The sequence below is a fragment of the Rhinolophus ferrumequinum genome, chromosome 10, assembly GCF_004115265.2.
Source record: "Rhinolophus ferrumequinum isolate MPI-CBG mRhiFer1 chromosome 10, mRhiFer1_v1.p, whole genome shotgun sequence".
Taxonomy (NCBI): Eukaryota; Metazoa; Chordata; class Mammalia; order Chiroptera; family Rhinolophidae; genus Rhinolophus; species Rhinolophus ferrumequinum.
The window spans coordinates 74,294,273-74,313,058 of NC_046293.1; the positions used below are offsets into that span (position 1 = coordinate 74,294,273).

Consider the following 18,786-nt stretch of genomic DNA (forward strand, 5'->3'; position numbering starts at 1 on the left):
AAAAACAGCGATTTTTTAACTTAAACCAATGGCTGATGCTTTTATTATGAACTAGTAAGAATGATCCCAACTAATACTTATTTAGTACTTACTATGTGTCAGGAACTAAGTTATGCCATTTAAACATCAAAACATGAAACGAGGAAACCATGAATATTACCATTTCTCAGCAATGTGGAAACTAAGATTCAGAGAAGTTATCAAATTACTCCTCAAACTCCATAAAGTACATTGAATTAGTGTGCGAGAAATAAATAGCTCATGCATTTAGAGTGTGTAGCAAATGCCTAGCCTGGGAGTTCTCAAAGGAAACTTCTTCTGTTACTTTTGTTATCAACTTTGTTATTACATTTGGGGGGCTGCCTGCTTTATTTCTCAATCTATTGTTTGGGGGTTTTAAAATTACCATTTTAATGTAGTGACATACCCTCTTTCCCCAAAAATAAGACCTAGTGGGACAATCAGCTCTAAAGAGTCTTTTGGAGCAAAAAATAATGTAAGACCCGGTCTTAAAGTAAAATAAGTAAATAAGTAAATAATGTAAGACCCGGTCTTATAGTAAAACATAACATAAGACCGGGTCATATATTAATTTTTGCTCCAAAAGATGCATTAGAGCTGACGGTCCGGCTAGGTCTTATTTTCGGGGAAACATAGTATATATTAAGTAGAAGATATATTTTTTTAAAGTTGCATTTAAAAAAAAATTAGCAAAAACTTTAAAAATTAAAAAAAAAAAAGTGAGCTACCACCACTGAACACACCTCTAGCTTCCTTGTTGCTTCTCCAATATGCCAGTGCTTTTCCATCTTAGAGACTTTGCATTGACTCTTTCCTCTGGATGGAATGTTCTGCTCTAGATATTCATGTGGCTCACCCATTTATCTCCTTTAGTCCTCACCTTCTCACTGAAGCTCCCCTGCCCAGAACCACACGCTCCCCTTCCGTACCCTGGCACCTCCTATCCTCCTTACACTGAACTGATGTCTCTTTTTTCTTTTAATTTCAATTACTCTTTTCTTGCCACTGTCTAATATTATATCTATTTATTCATTTGTTTTGTTTATTGCTTATCTACCTTACTGGAATAAGCTCCATGAAGGAAAGACTATTTCTCTTTTTTTTCTTTTCACCAAAGGATCCTGACTGCCTCAAATATTACCTAAACGCTAGAGATGTTTAATATACACTTTTTGAGTGAATGAATGAATGACTATTAAGACTATGTCCAGGAAATGCGATATATAATCTTGTTTGGTCACATATGTGCTCTAGACACAGGGCATTTATGTATACTCTGGCACCTTACTGCCCTATTTAATATCTCTCAAGCTAAGGGCTTGGTGAAATAACTGAGCAACGGGTCTATTAGTGAAAGCGGATGATTGTGGTTAGGTTGGTTGTAACATAACAAAAATAGTTAAAACTTTGACTCAGATCCCCACATTCCTATAAATAATTGAAAGTGAATCACAGGGAATTTAAATGACTATATTTGATTTGTTTTATCCATAGAATAATCAAATGTGCCTACTGTTGCACATAATTAAATCCTTGATGATTTTCTTAAAAAATAAGTAAATTTATGAGAGGCCAAGCAGGTTAAAAGTGATTGGGCTTCTTTATGGAACACTCCAAATAGGTGCAACATTACATTCAATACAAATGGAGGAAATCATATTTTAACACCTGCAAATATGGACATCCTAAAATGATGTGTGATGTGATAACTAACATCATACAGCTTTGCATTAGCCCTCCTGCCAATTTCATCTAATAAAATAGGACCTGTGTGAAATGGTGTGTGTAATGGCTACGCGTGGTAATTAGCTCTGTCTAAATTGCTATAGCAGGGGCAGTGATATTTAAAGTTGCTTCTTCGACTGCTTAGGAGTGAATAGCTACATGATAATGATGATTTCATATAAACTGAAAAAATTTAAACAGATCACGGACACGAAAATAAAGCAGATTTCAGGATTAGCAGCTGTCCCCCTCCTAGCCTGATGACCAGCCACATTTCAGACCCATTATAAAACTCAGAGAGCTCTGAGGTTACCTGTAGACATCAGTGACAAACTTTATTAAGTAGTCAAATAGGTACTATACTTTCTACACTTAGGCAGAAAAGTGGTGAGGCCTTCGCATATTTCTGTTTATGATATACGGGCACAATATTTCTTACAAACCACCCAAAGCTAAAGCTAAGACAAATTATGAGTAATCAAGCCACTTCTATTTATAAAAAACTTAACTTGGTATTTCTAGGAGAATTAGATAAAAGTAAGTCCCTTTAGAGTATGATGTTCCTTTCCCATTGCCAGGTATGGCACATGATTGATAATTATTTTTTTGGCACTCTGATTGAAGCCTTTGAAGTGATATTCTTAAAATACTGTTTGCCTATAGAGACAGATTCAATAATGGTGAGCTGTCAATCTCTTTGCCTTTGTCATCTATGGTAAATACGGTCAACGGCACGGCTCTCCTTCACATAAATTGCAATTCAGAAACAGCTTTGGATGAAGTCTTTTCCAGAATGGTCCTCATTTGTGGAATTCCCTACATGCTATGATTTGGTAGAAGTCCATTCTAGTCACACATGCCGTAAAAGGTATAATGTATGCAATTCAGATTTGAATAGTGCAGCTCCTATTTGGTTTGTATCAGTTCCCATGAAATTGGATTAATTTATTTTAAGATAATGGTTCTCGCTCAGGCGTGACTATGCTACTCAGAGGACAGCTGACAATATCTGGAGGCATTTTGATGGTCACTGCTGGAGTGGGGAGTGTTACTGACCAGGGATGCTGCTGAATATCCTACAATGCACAGAACAGCCTCCTCCACAAAACATTACATCCAGTTCAAAATACCAACTGTATTTTGAGAAACTCTGGTTAAGACAAATGTAATTTAGTGAAAAGTTTACATAGTAGGAAAAAAAAAAGGTTTCTACTTTCAAATGCCGTTAGTTTGCTAGAACTCAGTTAAGTCATTTTAAATTAACACCTTCTTAAAAGGCAAAACTAAATTAAAATCCCTGCCCTTCTACAAAACTAGATGAAATTGTTCTATTTTGTATACTTTCATCTGGATGACCCACAGATATCACAAAGTGCTGAGTATTGAGTTCCTCATTTTCTCACTTGAACCTTTTCTCCTGTATCAATAGGAGACAGGATCCATGCCAGAAACTTGGGACTTCTTTGGTAATTCTCTTTTAATCTCACATCTAATCAATCACAAGGTCAAGATTATAGTACCATTACCTCCAAAATGTATAGTTTCCAAATTCTTCCTTTCTCTCTATCCTAAATACTCTTCTTGCAGTTAAGACATTTACCATGTCTCTCCAAAACTCCTAAGAGTTTCTTAGTTGATCTCCTCACCTCCGATTTTTCCTCCACTCCCTCACATACTCCCATACCCACATGCTGGCTGTTGCCAGAACAAAACCACGTTATGGTCTCCATTTCCTACCCCTTCAAATAATAAGTCCTGGCTACTTCTCATGGCTTATGGGGCCCGCTGTGACACAGACCATTACGATCCCTCCAACCCAATATCACTACACTTTGCCTTACTCTTTAGCTATAAACATCATGCTGTTCTTTATATGTTTGTGCATAGAGTTCAGACAATTAAGTTCACAAACTCATCCTAGAAAAAGTGCTGCATACCTCATTGCTGAATATCACTACGGTCACCTTCGAAGTATTCCACTTGTGAAGCTACGCACCGATACCAGTGCTTAGTCCATCCTTCAAAGCAATTTTGGAACTCTTTTTCAGAATGGCCATCAGAGCTGTCATCATATTACCCTTGATTTCCTGAATATCATCAAAATATCTTCCTTTCAATGTTTCTTTTATTTTTGGGTAAAGAAAGCAGTAATTGGGGGCGAGATCAGGTGAGCAGGGAGGGTGTTCCAATACAGTTATTTGTTTACTGGCTCAAAACTCCCTCACAAACAGTGCCATGTGAGCTGGTGCATTGTCATGATGCAAGAACCATGAATTATTGGCGAAAAGTTCAGGTCGTCTAACTTTCTTACACAGAATTTTCCGCACTTCCAAACAGTAAACTTGGTTAACTGTTTATCCAGTTGGTACAAATTCATAATGAATAATCACTCTGATATCAAAAAGGGTTAGCAACATCATTGCAACAAGTGCTTGAACTTAATTGTCAGATCTCTTGCGTTGTACCTTTTGTGTGTAGTATCCCTCCATCAATCCACCCACTCTGACATTTCCATAGATAACTACTACTTATTTTTTAAGATTCTACTAATATATCATCTCCTCTACAAAGCCAGTAGGTGTTTTGTTTCATTCTGGATTATCTGCCAACACAGTCCACATTCCCCAATGGCAATAACTGGCTGGAACTGTAATGGGTCATTTCCTCTCAAAATTGCCACAATTCCCACTTAGTCATCTCTATTCATTTGTGTAATCTCCTCTTGGACCCAAGTAGCAAACTTATCTCTCCTACTTCAAGGAGAGCCCTTTGCAAAACCAAATCCAGTATAGTATCATGCTTCCTCGGTTTTCAAAGGTAGAAGCTCAGAGAAAATCTAGAATTCTGAACTCTTCTGATGTCACATTTTGCTACATTTCTAAATACATACTGAGTACTGCACATGTGGTGATGAGTTCAGAATGAAAAAGCTGAGTTGCGATGTAGGTGCTAGGTGGTGAACTAGGCTAGGCTGAGGCTAGGAGATCAAATCTGGTGCATATCAGCCTGGCAGTGATTTAAATTCATGTTCCATCAAAACCATAATTACAACATTGGCAGACTTTTACTCCAGTATGTATAAAGTCTCATGCCTTGGGTTGTATTCAAAGTTACATTCTTAAATCTTAAGCTGTGCTACATTTACATAGTTGTTGGTGATAATAAGTACACCTATTAATAGAAACATTACTTTTCGAGAGAAGTGCCCCTGAAGGGCTGTAACGTAATTTACATTTCCAAGTAAAGTTGACAGTGATAAAAATGACCAACTAATGATTCTGTATCTGTGAGAGAAGAGAAAGCAAACCAAGGCGGGAAGACCTATGGTTCAAAATGACACACCATGCAACTTCATTAAAACAGGCCATGCTCTTGGCTAAACTCAGTTAGGTGTGGTTCTGGCATCACAACTGCCAAGATTGTCTCACTGCACTTTCCCATATCAGAGGCTCAGCAACTAACAACTGAGCTAGAGTTTGGGCATGTCACATGAACCTCCCTCCCAATAATCACAAATAGTTTATGGCATGTCATTTGAGTCCTGTCTATATCAATGTCTTTTTTTCTTTCAGGAAACAAAACAAACAAACAAAAAGACAAGATTCAAACCCCATTATAGAAAACTGTGCAAACTCTGAGACTTACCTTGGTTTGCATTTCATTAGGTATACCTCTGGAACACTGGTATATTAACAACGTTCCAATTTTGCTTTAGGCTGATGCCTAACTTTGAGTAAGTTAGAAGAATGTTCCTTCTCAAGCATGTTAGGCTTAAATCGAATCATAAAGCATAACTTTTAGGAAATAGAAATTGGCTTTTCCACTAATGGTTAAAATAATAACTGGTAATTTGGTTTGGTGAGTTCCACAAAGTATAAATGATACCAGAACTTGACCTAGCATTTGAAGGCAAACACTGTATTCCTTTGAGATGAACCACATATATCTCAACCAACAGAAGAAGAATGACTACTCTATTTATATTTTCTAGTTTGTAAGTTAAGACTTTGTTGTAGTAGGAAATATGGAGAGAACCATCTGGGAGTGTGGTGAAAAATCTGTCTAATAATAATATACAGCAATAATGCTGTGTTTTTGTGGAAAGACAAAGCCTCATTTTTGCCAATGCTGTATTTATTAATTTTCTTTTACTCTCATAACTATTAGCAAAGATAGATAGGACATATGTCATCACATCAGTTTTGCAGACATATGGATGCCAACAAGTCCAGTGACTTGTCAATACCTGCCAATGCGTGGGATCCAACTGTCTCCGTAATTAGAATATTCAATGGGGGACTTTTACTGTCTCTTGAAGATAAACAGAGAACAGAGGAAATGGCTTAATCTGAGCTGAGAATTTAAATCTATATGCAGGCAAAACTGTAAGATAGGAAGGGGATTATTACCTGCCTTAAAGAAAAGGAATTTACATTAACAGTTAATAATAATTAACAGTTATTGTGTTATACTGTCTTTTAGTTAATTTTTATGTCAGCATTTTGAGAAAGATATTGCTATTTCTGCTTTACAGTTGATGAAATGAGTCTAAAAGTAAATGATCATTTTGTGGTTAGAATACCTTAAACTCCTCAGAAAGTATGAGAATGAAATGCAATGTCTTATTTGAAATGTTGAAAATATCAATTGACAATAAAGTAAAAGTTTTCAATGTCCGTTAAAAGTAACAATAAAAAGAAACAGCTTCTAACATTGTTATTAGATGCCAGAACTTAGTCAAAGTAGTTTAGGGTATAGAAAGAAAATGTCAATAAAGAAATAAAAACAATATACTAAAATAAAGAAAAATACATTTTGTTTCTTAGTGCACAGCCATAGAAGGTATCAGAAATCCTTAGCATATCACCAGATTTCAGAATTGATGAACAACATTGAGATTCCTATTGAAATAATAAAATGAAATGAAATAAAATAAAGAACTAAAATGGAGCCTTTTTGGTAGCACCTATAAGAATGTGCCTTATTTGGCTCCCAATCCACTATTCCACTCATCTTATCTGACTCTCCTTGCCTCAGTCACTCTGTTCTTTCAGCCACTCCCACGTGGCAAGTCATGGACTTTCTTATCTGGGGAACTTCTCACAAGTCTTTCTTCTGATGATGACTAACTTGTCCTCAGTCTCAGCTGAAATGCCACCCCTCTGAGGCCATCCCGAACACTATTATGAGTAGCGTCTCTTATTCTTTTACATGGCACTTATTTTCTTCTCCTTTTTCCCTTTTAACACTTGTCAAAGCATTTAATTATGAGGCACTGTTATATCGTAAAGTATTAATCTGTGCTCTTTGTGTACTTCTCCTTCCCTTTGCTTCCTTAGCTCTCCCCTAGGGAGCAAAAAAAGGACTCAAAAACAGCTGACAGCCTTTGGGTGTGACACAGAAAGAGATGGCTGCATTTTTTCATCATCCAAAGACTAGACCGGGTTGGGCTGCGGGAAGGAGGAAGAGGCGGCTTAGGGGCTTCATTGATTGTAAAGGCAGAAGTAAAAGAAGAAAAGTACCCAAAGTGGGAGGGGAAGAAGGAACTTGCATTATGAGATCCAGGAGTAGAATGGAAATACTCAGCCCATGTGATGAGAGTAGAAAACGAACACGCTGAGGGCTTGTGGACAACTGGTCCCGTTCCTTAGTTCTAGACACTTGTAAGCCTTCCGGATTTAGGATATTAACATATTGTAGAAGGCTGGAAAATGGCCCTCTGAGATATCAGGTCCTATTCCCTGACACCTGTAAATGTTGCCTTATGTGGAAACATGATTTTTGTGGGTGTGATTAAGTTAAGGATCTTAAGATGAGGAGATTATCCTATATAACCTTGGTAGGCCCTAAATGCAAACACAGGTGTTCTTACAAGAGGGAAGTAAAGGAAGATATCTGACCCAGAAGAGAAGAAGATAATGTTCCTAGGGAGGCAGAGATTTGAGTAAGATGGGCACGAGTCGAGAACTGCAGGCAGCCACCAACAGCTGGAGGAAGCAAGAAAGGGAGTCTCTTCTAGTGCTTCTGGCGGGAGCAGAGCCCTGGTCACACCTTGGGTTTGGGTCACTCAAACTGGTTTCCAACTTCTGGCCTCTAGAACTATGAGAGAATAAATTTTTATTGTTTAAGCCACTAAGTTTATGGTAATTTGTTACAGCAGCCATAGGAAACTAATACATACATGGAGTGAAAATCTCATTATTCTGACCAATGTGGAATGGACTGAATCACTGGGGGCATTTCCTTTAAGATGGGATAAGTGGTTGATATCACCAATTACGTATACAGTCATATGTATATATTTACTATTGTCATTTTCTTACCCTCTACCAGGCTGAAAGTTCCAGGAGGGTTATAACTTTTTCTGAGTTGTTCACCATCTATACCCAGAGCTTAGCTCAGCAGCTGTCACGTCATAATTGCTATACAAATAATTATTGAATGAATAAAAATGTTGCTAAAATAGCACAACATGAGGAGAACACAAACAACAAATGGTAAGAAAATAATGGTAATAACTATGAGAAAGTCTGTACCGGCAACTAAATTGAAGAGTCGAAGACCCACTGTCTGCAATCTAAATAGAAATTTAGGTCAGTCTGACCCCAAGTGTCAGAATGCTTTCTAGCATTTAGAGATTTGTCTTCAACACTGGCTAAATGTTGATGTGTTCTGGCGTTGATACATTTTCAACTTTATCAGCACTATCTACGCGTACATTCAAAGCTCAAGTTGGTCTCAGTGTCTGAGAGCTAATATACCTGGTGCCCATTCCTGCTGGATGAAATCACAGGGTGAGAATGTAGCAATTCTAGCCTGTGAGCTATTGTTGCCTGTTCTATTGGGATAGCACAGCATTTCCCTGTCCCACTTTTTAAATGAAACAACCTTTTATCATGATCCAATTCAGAATGAAGGGGACTCAGAATGCTACCTGCTCAGTGTTGCAAAATATACTAGACGACACAGCCTTGTTTGTGCCATTCCAAAGGTGACTGAAATAAAACAAGTTCATTGTACTTGGCTCCTTCACAATTGTGAGTGGAGTGTCACATGATGTCACTCAGTGAACGCAAATTTTCAGCACTTAACTGAAATTCCAGCTTGCACTCCAGTTTAACTATAACCCAAACAATCTCCCACTCAGCTGTGGTAAAAAGGTAAAGAATCTCGAAATGAGTCCTATAGGCAGAAAGGGAATGCGAGATTAGCATGACTGAGGCCTCAGCCTGGAACTGAGGTGGGCATGTTAAGCCTGGCCTGGAGGGAAACTGAAGGCTAAGGCTCTGCCTGCCCTCTCTTGACGTCTGCATGGGCTTCCCTCTAACAGCCCAGGTGGACCTCCAGAGGGAGTGGATCAGGGCTGTAACTGACTGCTCAGGCCACACTCTGGTCCCTGCAGTTCCTGTGCCTGGCACAAGGCAGACTGGTAAGTTAGGCAGCTTTGGAACAATTGGAACATATTCAAACTCTCTGTGCTCCTCTGTATTCCGAGCCATGTGAATTCAAGTAAACGCCTCCTTTTTCAAAATGTTACCATTTTAAGGTATGGTTCTCAATTTTTTAAAGGTCCTTATGAGAATCTGAGAAAAAATTAGACTCTCTCCCCACCAAAAATGCACTTAGGCAATCCCATAAAGGAGAAGACACCTTGATCTTTTCTACATTACGCAGGAAATGACTAATTTATTTAATGGCTAAGATACATATTTACCCTTAAATTATGACAAATAAGGTCAGACTGCCTGAGTTAGAACTCCAGCTCTGTTATTCAGTGGCTGTATGACCTCGGGCAAGTTAATTGATCTCTCTCTTCCTCAGTTTCCTCATTTGTAAAATGAGAGAGCTAATAATAGTACCTACCACAAAAGATCATTAGGGGGAAATAATAAATTAATTACAGAAAGTGCTTACAACTGTGCCTTGAGGTCAAAAAAATTTAACTACGTACAGCTTTAACTATGTACGGGACTGTTCTAAGACTGAAGATGAGGCAATGAACAAAAATTACTGTCATCAATGGAGCACACATTTTAATGTGATGCTTAAATTTTCATAGAAATCTTACAGAGCATTTCATAGTAATTAAAAAAATCTTTTTATTTATGTTTTCTCTTTGTTCAGATAACAGATAAATAAGGTTTTAATACAGATTTCCTCTCTGGGATGGTGCAGCCTCACAGCACTCAAATCTAGAGTACTAATTTTTGTTTTGTCCTCATTCCAAACCTAAGAGTCTTTTTGAATAAATAAATTGGACTGTGAATACTCACCCTTAACTTGGCATAACTATTTATAAAATGTGAAAAAAAAAGCCAGATTCCAGGAAAACAATTTATCCTGTTGGATCCCTAAACTTTTACTCATTCATCTGTTATGCTTAAAACTCAATTAATAGTGTGCATACACTGTAGCAACACCTTTATTTAAGATTAACTGCAGAGCTGGGCGAACTTAACTTCAATTTTTCCTCCAATGACGCTCTAAAACAATGCTTGGATTTCAGACACTAATGAAGGCCTCTTTTCACTATTAATGAGAGTTAAAATTCTCGTGCTTTTGTTTTATCTTTCTGTCCCTTGCCTTCCTGCTCCCCACCTGAACTCTCTCCCTCAGTACCAGTAGGATATTTCAGGTTGATTCTTTTAGACTTTCTCCCTTTAAAAATATTATTAGGGAATAATTATAGATTCACAGCAAATTGAAAAGAAATGTACAGGGAGGTCCCAAGCACTCTCTACTCAGCTTCCCTCAATATTAATATCTTGTAAACTATTATATAATATTAAAACCAGAAAAGTGACATTGGCACAATCCACAGAGTTTACAGATTTCATTGGGATTGGCTTTTCAAATAATAAATTATTATATTTGCTAAGCATCAGTAATGATCACAATAAAGGTTGAAATTTATTTCACGTGTGTGTTTTTGGGCGTGGGTCTGTGTGCACATTTGTGTGTATCCATTTCTGTGTGTGTGTGTGTGTGTGTGTGTGTAAATGTGTGTGTGTGTGTATGTGTGTGAGAGAGAGAGAGAGAAAGAAGAGAACAAACTCTGTCCCTACCCATTTCATGACACTGTTTTGAGGAACAAATGGGAGAATCTCATGTGAATGCTGTTCATAAATTGTAAAGTACTAAATAAATAAAAAGTATAACATCATAGTAGATTTCTAATTCTTCTGTTCAAGAAAAATGTCTTATTAGTAATGTACACAGACTAGTGGAGTCTACTTGCCTGTATAAAGTGGTGTGTGTGTGTGTGTGTGTGTGTGTGTGTGTGTGTGTGTGAGAGAGAGAGAGAGAGAGAGAGAGAGTGAGAGAGAGAGAGAGAGAGAGAGAGAGAGAATATGGAAGTCTCAGCAAAATCCTACCTGAAGATGTAGAATCCCAGAGTTACAGAGTTATAAGGGAACTCAGGGCCAACTGTTCCAGCTCTATACAGTACACATATGTTGAAATACTCTTGCCAGGTGGTCTTCTATTTTCCGATTAAAAATTCAAACAATGGGCACATACTATTTTATGACTCAATCTTTCCCTATTTACAGAGCTCTAAGTGTTGCAAAGCTTTCTATTATAATAAGCTGAAATCTGCCTTCCTTGTGATTTCTACCCACTGGTCTTGGCTCTGCCATCTGCTGCCTCATTCAATGGAGGACAGCTGAGGACAACCACCTAAATGTTCTCTTCTCTATCCTACACAACTCAAGTCCTCCTTTAACATGTTCATTGTGTGCAAGACTGCTCATCTATGAACTAGTTTACTGTTCTTCCTAAGGGTAGAACCAGGATGGGAGCACGATGGGATGTTAGCTGAATAGCACGTTCAAGAGCTGGACCAATCCCCTTCCATGTCTGTGGATAACATCTGTATTAATGGTCCCTACAATCATATTAACATGTTTTTCGTGGGTTTTTCTCCTGCCAACTTTCCTCATATTCCTATTCAAATCAACTGAAATCCCCCAGGCTGTTTTTTTTTTTTTTTCCTTTCAGGTTTTGATGTGTAGCCATTCTTTCCTGATTCTGCACATGATAGCTAGTTTTCTGGATATAGGAGCAGGGCTTCACATAGATTCTTATTAAATTAGGTCTATTGTACCATGCTATTGAGTTTTTTGTTTTTGTTTTTGTTTTTTTTATATCTGGACTGCGATACTAAATGTATTGACCTTCTCTGCTGGCTCCACGTTGGCTGTTGCCTTTATAAAGAGTCCTTTAGTCCTTTCTCAAAATTGTTGATGAAACATTTGGGTATAAAAGGGTAAAAAGGAGATCATTGGAAAGCTATAAATTCCATCTTTAACGTTTTGACCTCCTGTTAATGTTTCATTTTAATTAAGAATTCAGCTCTAAGTTTTTACTGAGGGTTGACTTAAGAAATAGCCATACACAAAAGCTCTCTGTATTTTCTATAAAATTGTGTTAGGTGATTCCATGTCTCATTTGTAAAAAGTTCCATGGGAAATTTCTCGTGGAGCTCAGGGACAGGGGAAAAAAAAAAATCTCTCCCAGTGATAACTGAGTTGGTATAAATTTCCTTTTGTTTTGACTTCTAAGACACTATGTCTTTTCAGATGTTTAAAGATCCATAAAAAAGTTTCTTTGGTTTTTTTTAAGTAGGGCATTAGAAAAATTTCCCGAGAGTATTGAAGTAGTTAAGGTTTACTTCAGCCCTCCAAATCACTTCCTTCCAAAACTTGTTCTCAGTTCAGAATAGCATGTTCTGAAAATCTTTCATATTAATTACTCCAAACAGTACTTTAAGTGTAAATAGAAATAACTTGATCATTTGCTAATCTTTTCTCTTTTTATTTATTTATTTTTTTGTCCCTTCCATTACAGAGTCATTTGTTTTCATTAAATACTTCTGACTGGAATTATTTATACTAAAAAGACTTCTGGATTGGTTGTTAGATGCCCAAGGTCCTTGCCTCGGATTAACTACTCTTTGTGTAACTACGGGAAACCCATTGGGTTATGCAGTTTCTCATTTACAGAAGGAAAACTGCCTCTTGCTCAACATATGATAAATATTAGGCATTGTTAAAATGTATATAACCTACTTTTAAGTACTTTAAAAGATGTTATTCATAATATACAGTTTGATTATATGGATGTATGTAATATTTTAAACACCATCTTTAAGAGCTTAAACCATCCAAGGTGGTCAGCAAGCACTATATCAGAACGGCAATACTCTAGAGGTTGGTCACTATAAAAGCATTTGTTACACCTATTTCAATGACCAAATGATGCATAGCTTAATAGCAAAAATATGGCAGAAATGGGTTCTCATTAGCAAAATGAGTGACTCATTAACAAGCGTGATAAATGGAACTTAATTAATTAATATCACACTGTATGTGAAATATTAAAGACTTTTGGAGACATTCCCCACCTTAACATGAACAGGGTATAAAAACTCATAATGAAGCTTGCAGCCAGTACCATAGAATTAATGGCCTAAGTTTGATCACTAAACTTTCCTATTTCCAAAGGTCAGTTTAATAGAATTTCTGGTTGTATGATTCTGAATATAAGAGTAACAAAATCCTGGCCTCGAAAGTTCATATGCCTCAAGTGAACCTTCTTTCCAAGGTAATGATTGGAGCATCTGAATGGACAGAGAACTGGGATTTCACCAAATTTACAGAAGCAGTTGTATTAGTCCATTAATGTCTTTTTGCTAATAAATGTTTGGTAAAATATGCTTATATATGTAGCAGAAGTTGCTTTAAGACCTACCTTTAACATAAATAGCATTAGCCATATCAGAGAAGGATTGCTAGCTCTCTTCAGCCTTCTTCAGTAATCAACCTTACCTAGCAGATGTGTGTCACCAAATTATGATATCACTGGACAGTTCTTAACAGACATTTTGCCTTAGCTTCATCTTTATCAGCCCCCTTCAGATTAGTTACTACTCCCATTATCTAGATTAGGAAATTCAAGTTTAGGGGACATTAATTCATAATTATATAGATACTGAGTGGTAAAGTCTGATGTGTCTGAGTCCATTGCTCCAATACCCACCCTACCCCCACCTCCACCCCCAGCCTCCCAGATAGTCACACAGTCATTGCAAGGGAAGGATGAGTGATTATGAAATGCCTATAGCTGTCTTCCCTGCAAATGTATGGGTTAAACAAAGACTCAGCTCCCTTGACAGATAGTTAAAAGTCAACAACCTATTAAAGTGATTTCATATATTTTATTGTTGCTTTATGTAATTACAATAACTATTCATATATTTTTTGGTTCCTTTTTGTAGTTTTCAAATTTTAAAATCTATATCTTCTTTCGATCTACCCAATATATTCAGAAAAATTGTAAATTCATACAATGAGGCACAGATTATTTTGTGATACAATTACATGACCTCGCTCTAGAGCAATCTACTAGAAAGTTTGACTCTGAAATTATCTGTTGAAACATGCTTTGAAAAAGTCAAGTTATCCAAAAGTCAATAAAGAGCTCATCTGAAAGCTTTGTTACATAGAGAAAAGTAGATGAAATGGTAATTTTAGATAGAAATACTGAAGTGATACAAAATATTCTTGGATTGATGATTTTGATTTACATCAGAGATCAGCAGAGTTGAATGAATAGTTTTGGGTTCTATAAAACTACTACTCAGGCTAAAAAGAAAAAGAAATAAAATGCGGGATAGAAATAGAAGAATTTACTCCCTAGTTACCAATAAAATATTACATTCCGAATGCATTTTATTCCAGATATTCTAAGCAGAAATCAATATGGCCACAAATACCCAAATCTAGTTTATTTATTAAAATCTTAAGTTCTTAGGGAAAAGATTTTAGATTAATAGGAAGGTAATCATTGATCTGTCCCTATATATACATCTGAAGTATATGGTTTTAGGTTATTCATTTTTTATTTAAGTAGTAGTTATGGGGAAAGATTATTCATTTTACACAAAGCTATTTCTTTCGCAACTCATTATTACAAGTGGAGGTAATTGTAACAAAAGAATATGGGTTTATGAAAAAATTGTATGTTCCTACTTTTACTTTAAAATGTTATATATTTTAATTTACTTTAATTTCGTGTGAAAACTAAGAATTCTATATATATGAATAGATAATGTAATCAACCATTTTTGTAGAGGAGGCTGACATATTTTTATTATACAATAGCTCTACACCTGGCTTAAAGAATTATCTGTGCACTAGCCTTTTCCATGTATGTTATTATATATACTAAAATTGTCCTTCCTTTTTAATTAGAATGAAAAAACTACAGACTGAGGAATTTTATCTTTATTTTTAAAATGTGTATATTTGCTTATAGTAACTTTGAATAAAAAATGCCTTGAAATTATGTTCTTCGAACATCAATTAGAGAATTATATGGGGTAAATTTTACCAGTTAGGACGATTTTCCAACTAGTTCATACTTATACCTGAACAAGATAAAATGAGCCATAAAAACTATAAAATTACTGCTTTTGTAGGTTTAATACCAATCGATGCTTAGGAAGCTTTTCGGACACCAAATTAAGATTTGTTCTACAATTTCAACATTGACTTCTGTAGCAGCAGAGAAAAGAATGTGCTTAAGGTGAAAACCTCTGGTTATTTTATGAACATACCACTCCGTTCACTGATAGCAGCTGGTCTCCTCTTTTGAGGCCTCCATGTCTTTCAGCCACCCCTCCAGGAATGATGCGAGAGATATAAATGGGGGAATTTTGCTCCTTTCCTCCCATCACGTTAAAACCAAGGCCTTCATCAGTCTTTGGCAGTTCAACTACCCGAGGGTGGGAGTGGCCTTCACTAGCTGCAAAAGCTGCAACTGTTGCCTGAAAGAAAAGATGGTCATTTGGTAACAAAACAAGGAAAATAAAGCTAATCATATGCTTTGCAGTGGGTGGATCAGGCAACTCCTCATATTTTTACAGCATTCTCCTGTGAAAGAAAGAACACACAAAAGAGGGTTTCTTCACTTAGTCATCTACGATTCTTTTCTTTGGTAAAGCCCAGAGCAGCAATTTCCTGCTGTCTAGACCTTATCCATTATGATAAAAATTTTCCTTCTCATGAAAATCTTTCCCAATTACCTCGGTTAGATGAAATTCCTCCTATTCTTGGGCTTCGAATAGGTTTGGTCCATATACTACCTACATATTGTACAGATACTATAATTAGTACGTATATATGTTGACTATGATCACCTGAAGGGCAGAGATCGAGGCTTACACTTCTTTGTATGACACAGAGTCTAACCCCATGTTTGCACATAAATGTTCATCAATATTTATTCAATACACTGAGGACCACTTAGATGTATATATACTGGTGAGTACATCTATAATTTTGCTATTGCCAGACCACTGACTTAGCAAATTTAGTTTCCTTTTCTTTTGAGGATGCCAAAAAGAAAACGGAAGCTACAATAAAATAACAGATTCAAACAGATTATTATTATTTCATATCAACCTGCCATATTATTATGAGAGGTTCTCTTATCTGGCACAGGACTTTCCCCCCTACATTTAACATTGATATCTCAACTACTATAGCAATGGAGGCAAAATGAGTAATCTCTAGTTTTATACCGAGAAGTACAAAATATCATTCAATGTGGACATAATTTTATTTTAAAACTCATATGTTAATTAAAAAATAAGTAAAAAAACAAAACAAAACAAAGCAACTTACCATTGGTTCCCACCCCTCATGGAAATAAAATGACAGCATTTAAGTAGTTTCTATCAAGAAAAGATTCTCTGCCTGCTTCTTTTTTTCCACCTTTATTAACCTTTTCTAACCACAGTTGATTAGATAGATACCTGCTATAAAGTGATTTACTCAACACTGTAAAAATATTGATTCCCAACTACTGTACATTCTTTTCCACACACAGCGTTATCACATCAATTTAGCATTATGCTACTGTCTGCATTTAGTGAAAGATAGTGAATGATATGGAAATAATGGCTTGGTTTTAGCTACATGCATTTGCTCATGCAAACCTTGTCGTCATGCATAGATTTTCATGGCTGACATGGATGCAATGCAGACAGCCCAGAAACAACCAGAAAATATTGTGCTATTGCAACATTATGCTGCTATCCTGCTGTTCTACATGAATAAGAAATGAGAATGGTAAAACACTACATAAAATTCACTTTCCCCTTAATTAAACCAGGTAGGGATCATTTTTCTGTGTGTGTTCCACTTCAGTACAAGCAAAGCATGATGTAATGATGATAATACCCTCTTTTTGTTTGGGTTAAAAAAAAAACAAAAAAAAAAAACCTTACAAATCCACAGGGTTCAGTTACAGGATGGAAACTGAAAAATCAGGAGAGAAACCAAACAAGGAGTGATGTAATACAAAAGAGCTAAATGGAAAATTCTGATTATTTTTACCAGATCTTCTTTCTGATACATTATTAAAAAAAAGAAAAGCTTTTAAAAAGCAAGTGTGTATGTATTATAACATTTCTACATTTGTAAAATAAGGACTGCATCAGTGATTTCAGCTTAAAACTATTATTTCCTAATTATCTATTTTCCAGATAATTTCATGATCCTATTGCTCTAACATTTCCATCAGTAGGTCTCTGCAATCTCTGGATTTCAGTTTTTAAAGAGCAAATGTGGTCACTGCCACAGAAGGTGACAGGTCTTCCCTTTAGGTTAACGTCACCTTCTTTCAGCAGTTACCCACTCAGCTGCATACATGGAAGAATAAATACTACATCAGTGGGTGTCAGGTGAGTTTGCTTAATGTCAAATCTTTAGACTTGAGCAAATAAATCTTCTTGCATGCTATAGGGAACAGGTTCTTTTGGATCAGAGGAATGTGTCAAAAAAAAAACAAGCAGTATTTCATACAATGAATCAGTAGATTTGCTTGTGCTAAATGGACATTTAGTGAGTTTGATGAAATCATTCTCCTTTCTTAAGCTACAGAAGCAGCAGAAACGTTCAATTTTCCATTAGGATTTTTACCTGGGAAGTAGTACTGGTTCTAGACTCTGGGCTGCCACTGATGTCTAAATTCTCTTACAGTGTACACACGAGAATACCTGAAACACACACGCGCACAATCAATTACTAGATCACTGGGGTTAAGTATATTTTTAAAGTTACTGAAGCCTTACCTTTGCTGTCGCCCTGGCACGGAATTCGGGACAGCCATTAACAGTTATCGTTTCATGCATGTATTGATATACCTAAAATGTTCACATAAAAAAAAAAAAGAAAGTGTAAGGGGTTGTTGTCTTTCACTGCAGACAGGACAATAAATTTTCATTGCAATACAAAAGTTTCCTATCACAAAGTGAAATAGGTCTGAATCAATTATCCTGATGATTTGGGCCAAAAATCCTTCCTATTTTTTTTTTTTGTGTGTGTGTGTGTGGCGGGGGGAGACTTGGTGAGAAAAGACAATCACTTTTATTCAGAAGTTTTTAATTTGGCTTTCCATGTTTATCAAATATAAAAACTCTCACATTTATTTTTATTATACATACAGTCTTATAAAAACTACTTTGTCGGTAAAAATTTTTACCATTATAAATGCTCTATCTGTCAAATATGTGATAAAAGGATACACGTAGTTACTTCCCGAATCTAGGTAACACTTTAAAAATAGTTTTCTAAATTAATACTCCAGAAAGCTGGGATAACAATATCTTTTCCTTGCAAGTTGAAAAGTATATTGCTGTTCATGACACACATTCATAATTCATAGATATACAGATCAAATAGTATTCAGGAGCAAAGACAAGTAAAGTAAGAGATTCTTAAAACTAATAACACAGAGCAACATATCAACATATTAACATTTAGATGAAATAGGAAGGATAGTGGTGAAATCGGGACCCAGAATGATGTAGAAAGTATACAGGTTTTCCTGACTAACGGACCTAAGTTTGAGCCTTACAATAGTACAACTGGTGTTATTATTATTAATTATTGTTAAATGTTTGCCAACTTATTTGACCCGGGATCTTTTAGGAAGAATCTCCTAGGACTAGAAGTTGATGAGCACTTTTTACAA

The 18,786-nt window shown here is 36.2% G+C and overlaps 1 protein-coding gene across 2 annotated transcripts in view; it reads right to left on the bottom strand.

Moving 5' to 3' along the window:
- LIN7A (lin-7 homolog A, crumbs cell polarity complex component) overlaps nt 1-18,786 on the bottom strand; it is a 144,432-nt gene that overhangs the window by 22,333 nt on the left and 103,313 nt on the right. Inside the window, exons 3-5 of one of the 2 annotated variants that reach the window (XM_033118336.1) lie at nt 17,885-17,956; nt 15,365-15,574; nt 11,886-12,312 (exon numbers count right to left, since the gene is read on the bottom strand). In XM_033118336.1, coding sequence (XP_032974227.1) covers nt 12,175-12,312; nt 15,365-15,574; nt 17,885-17,956 — 420 coding nt within the window. In that variant the 3' untranslated portion in view covers nt 11,886-12,174. Of the gene's footprint in view, nt 1-11,885; nt 12,313-15,364; nt 15,575-17,884; nt 17,957-18,786 lie in introns of those variants that run through there. The other variant, XM_033118335.1, reaches the window with a different exon arrangement.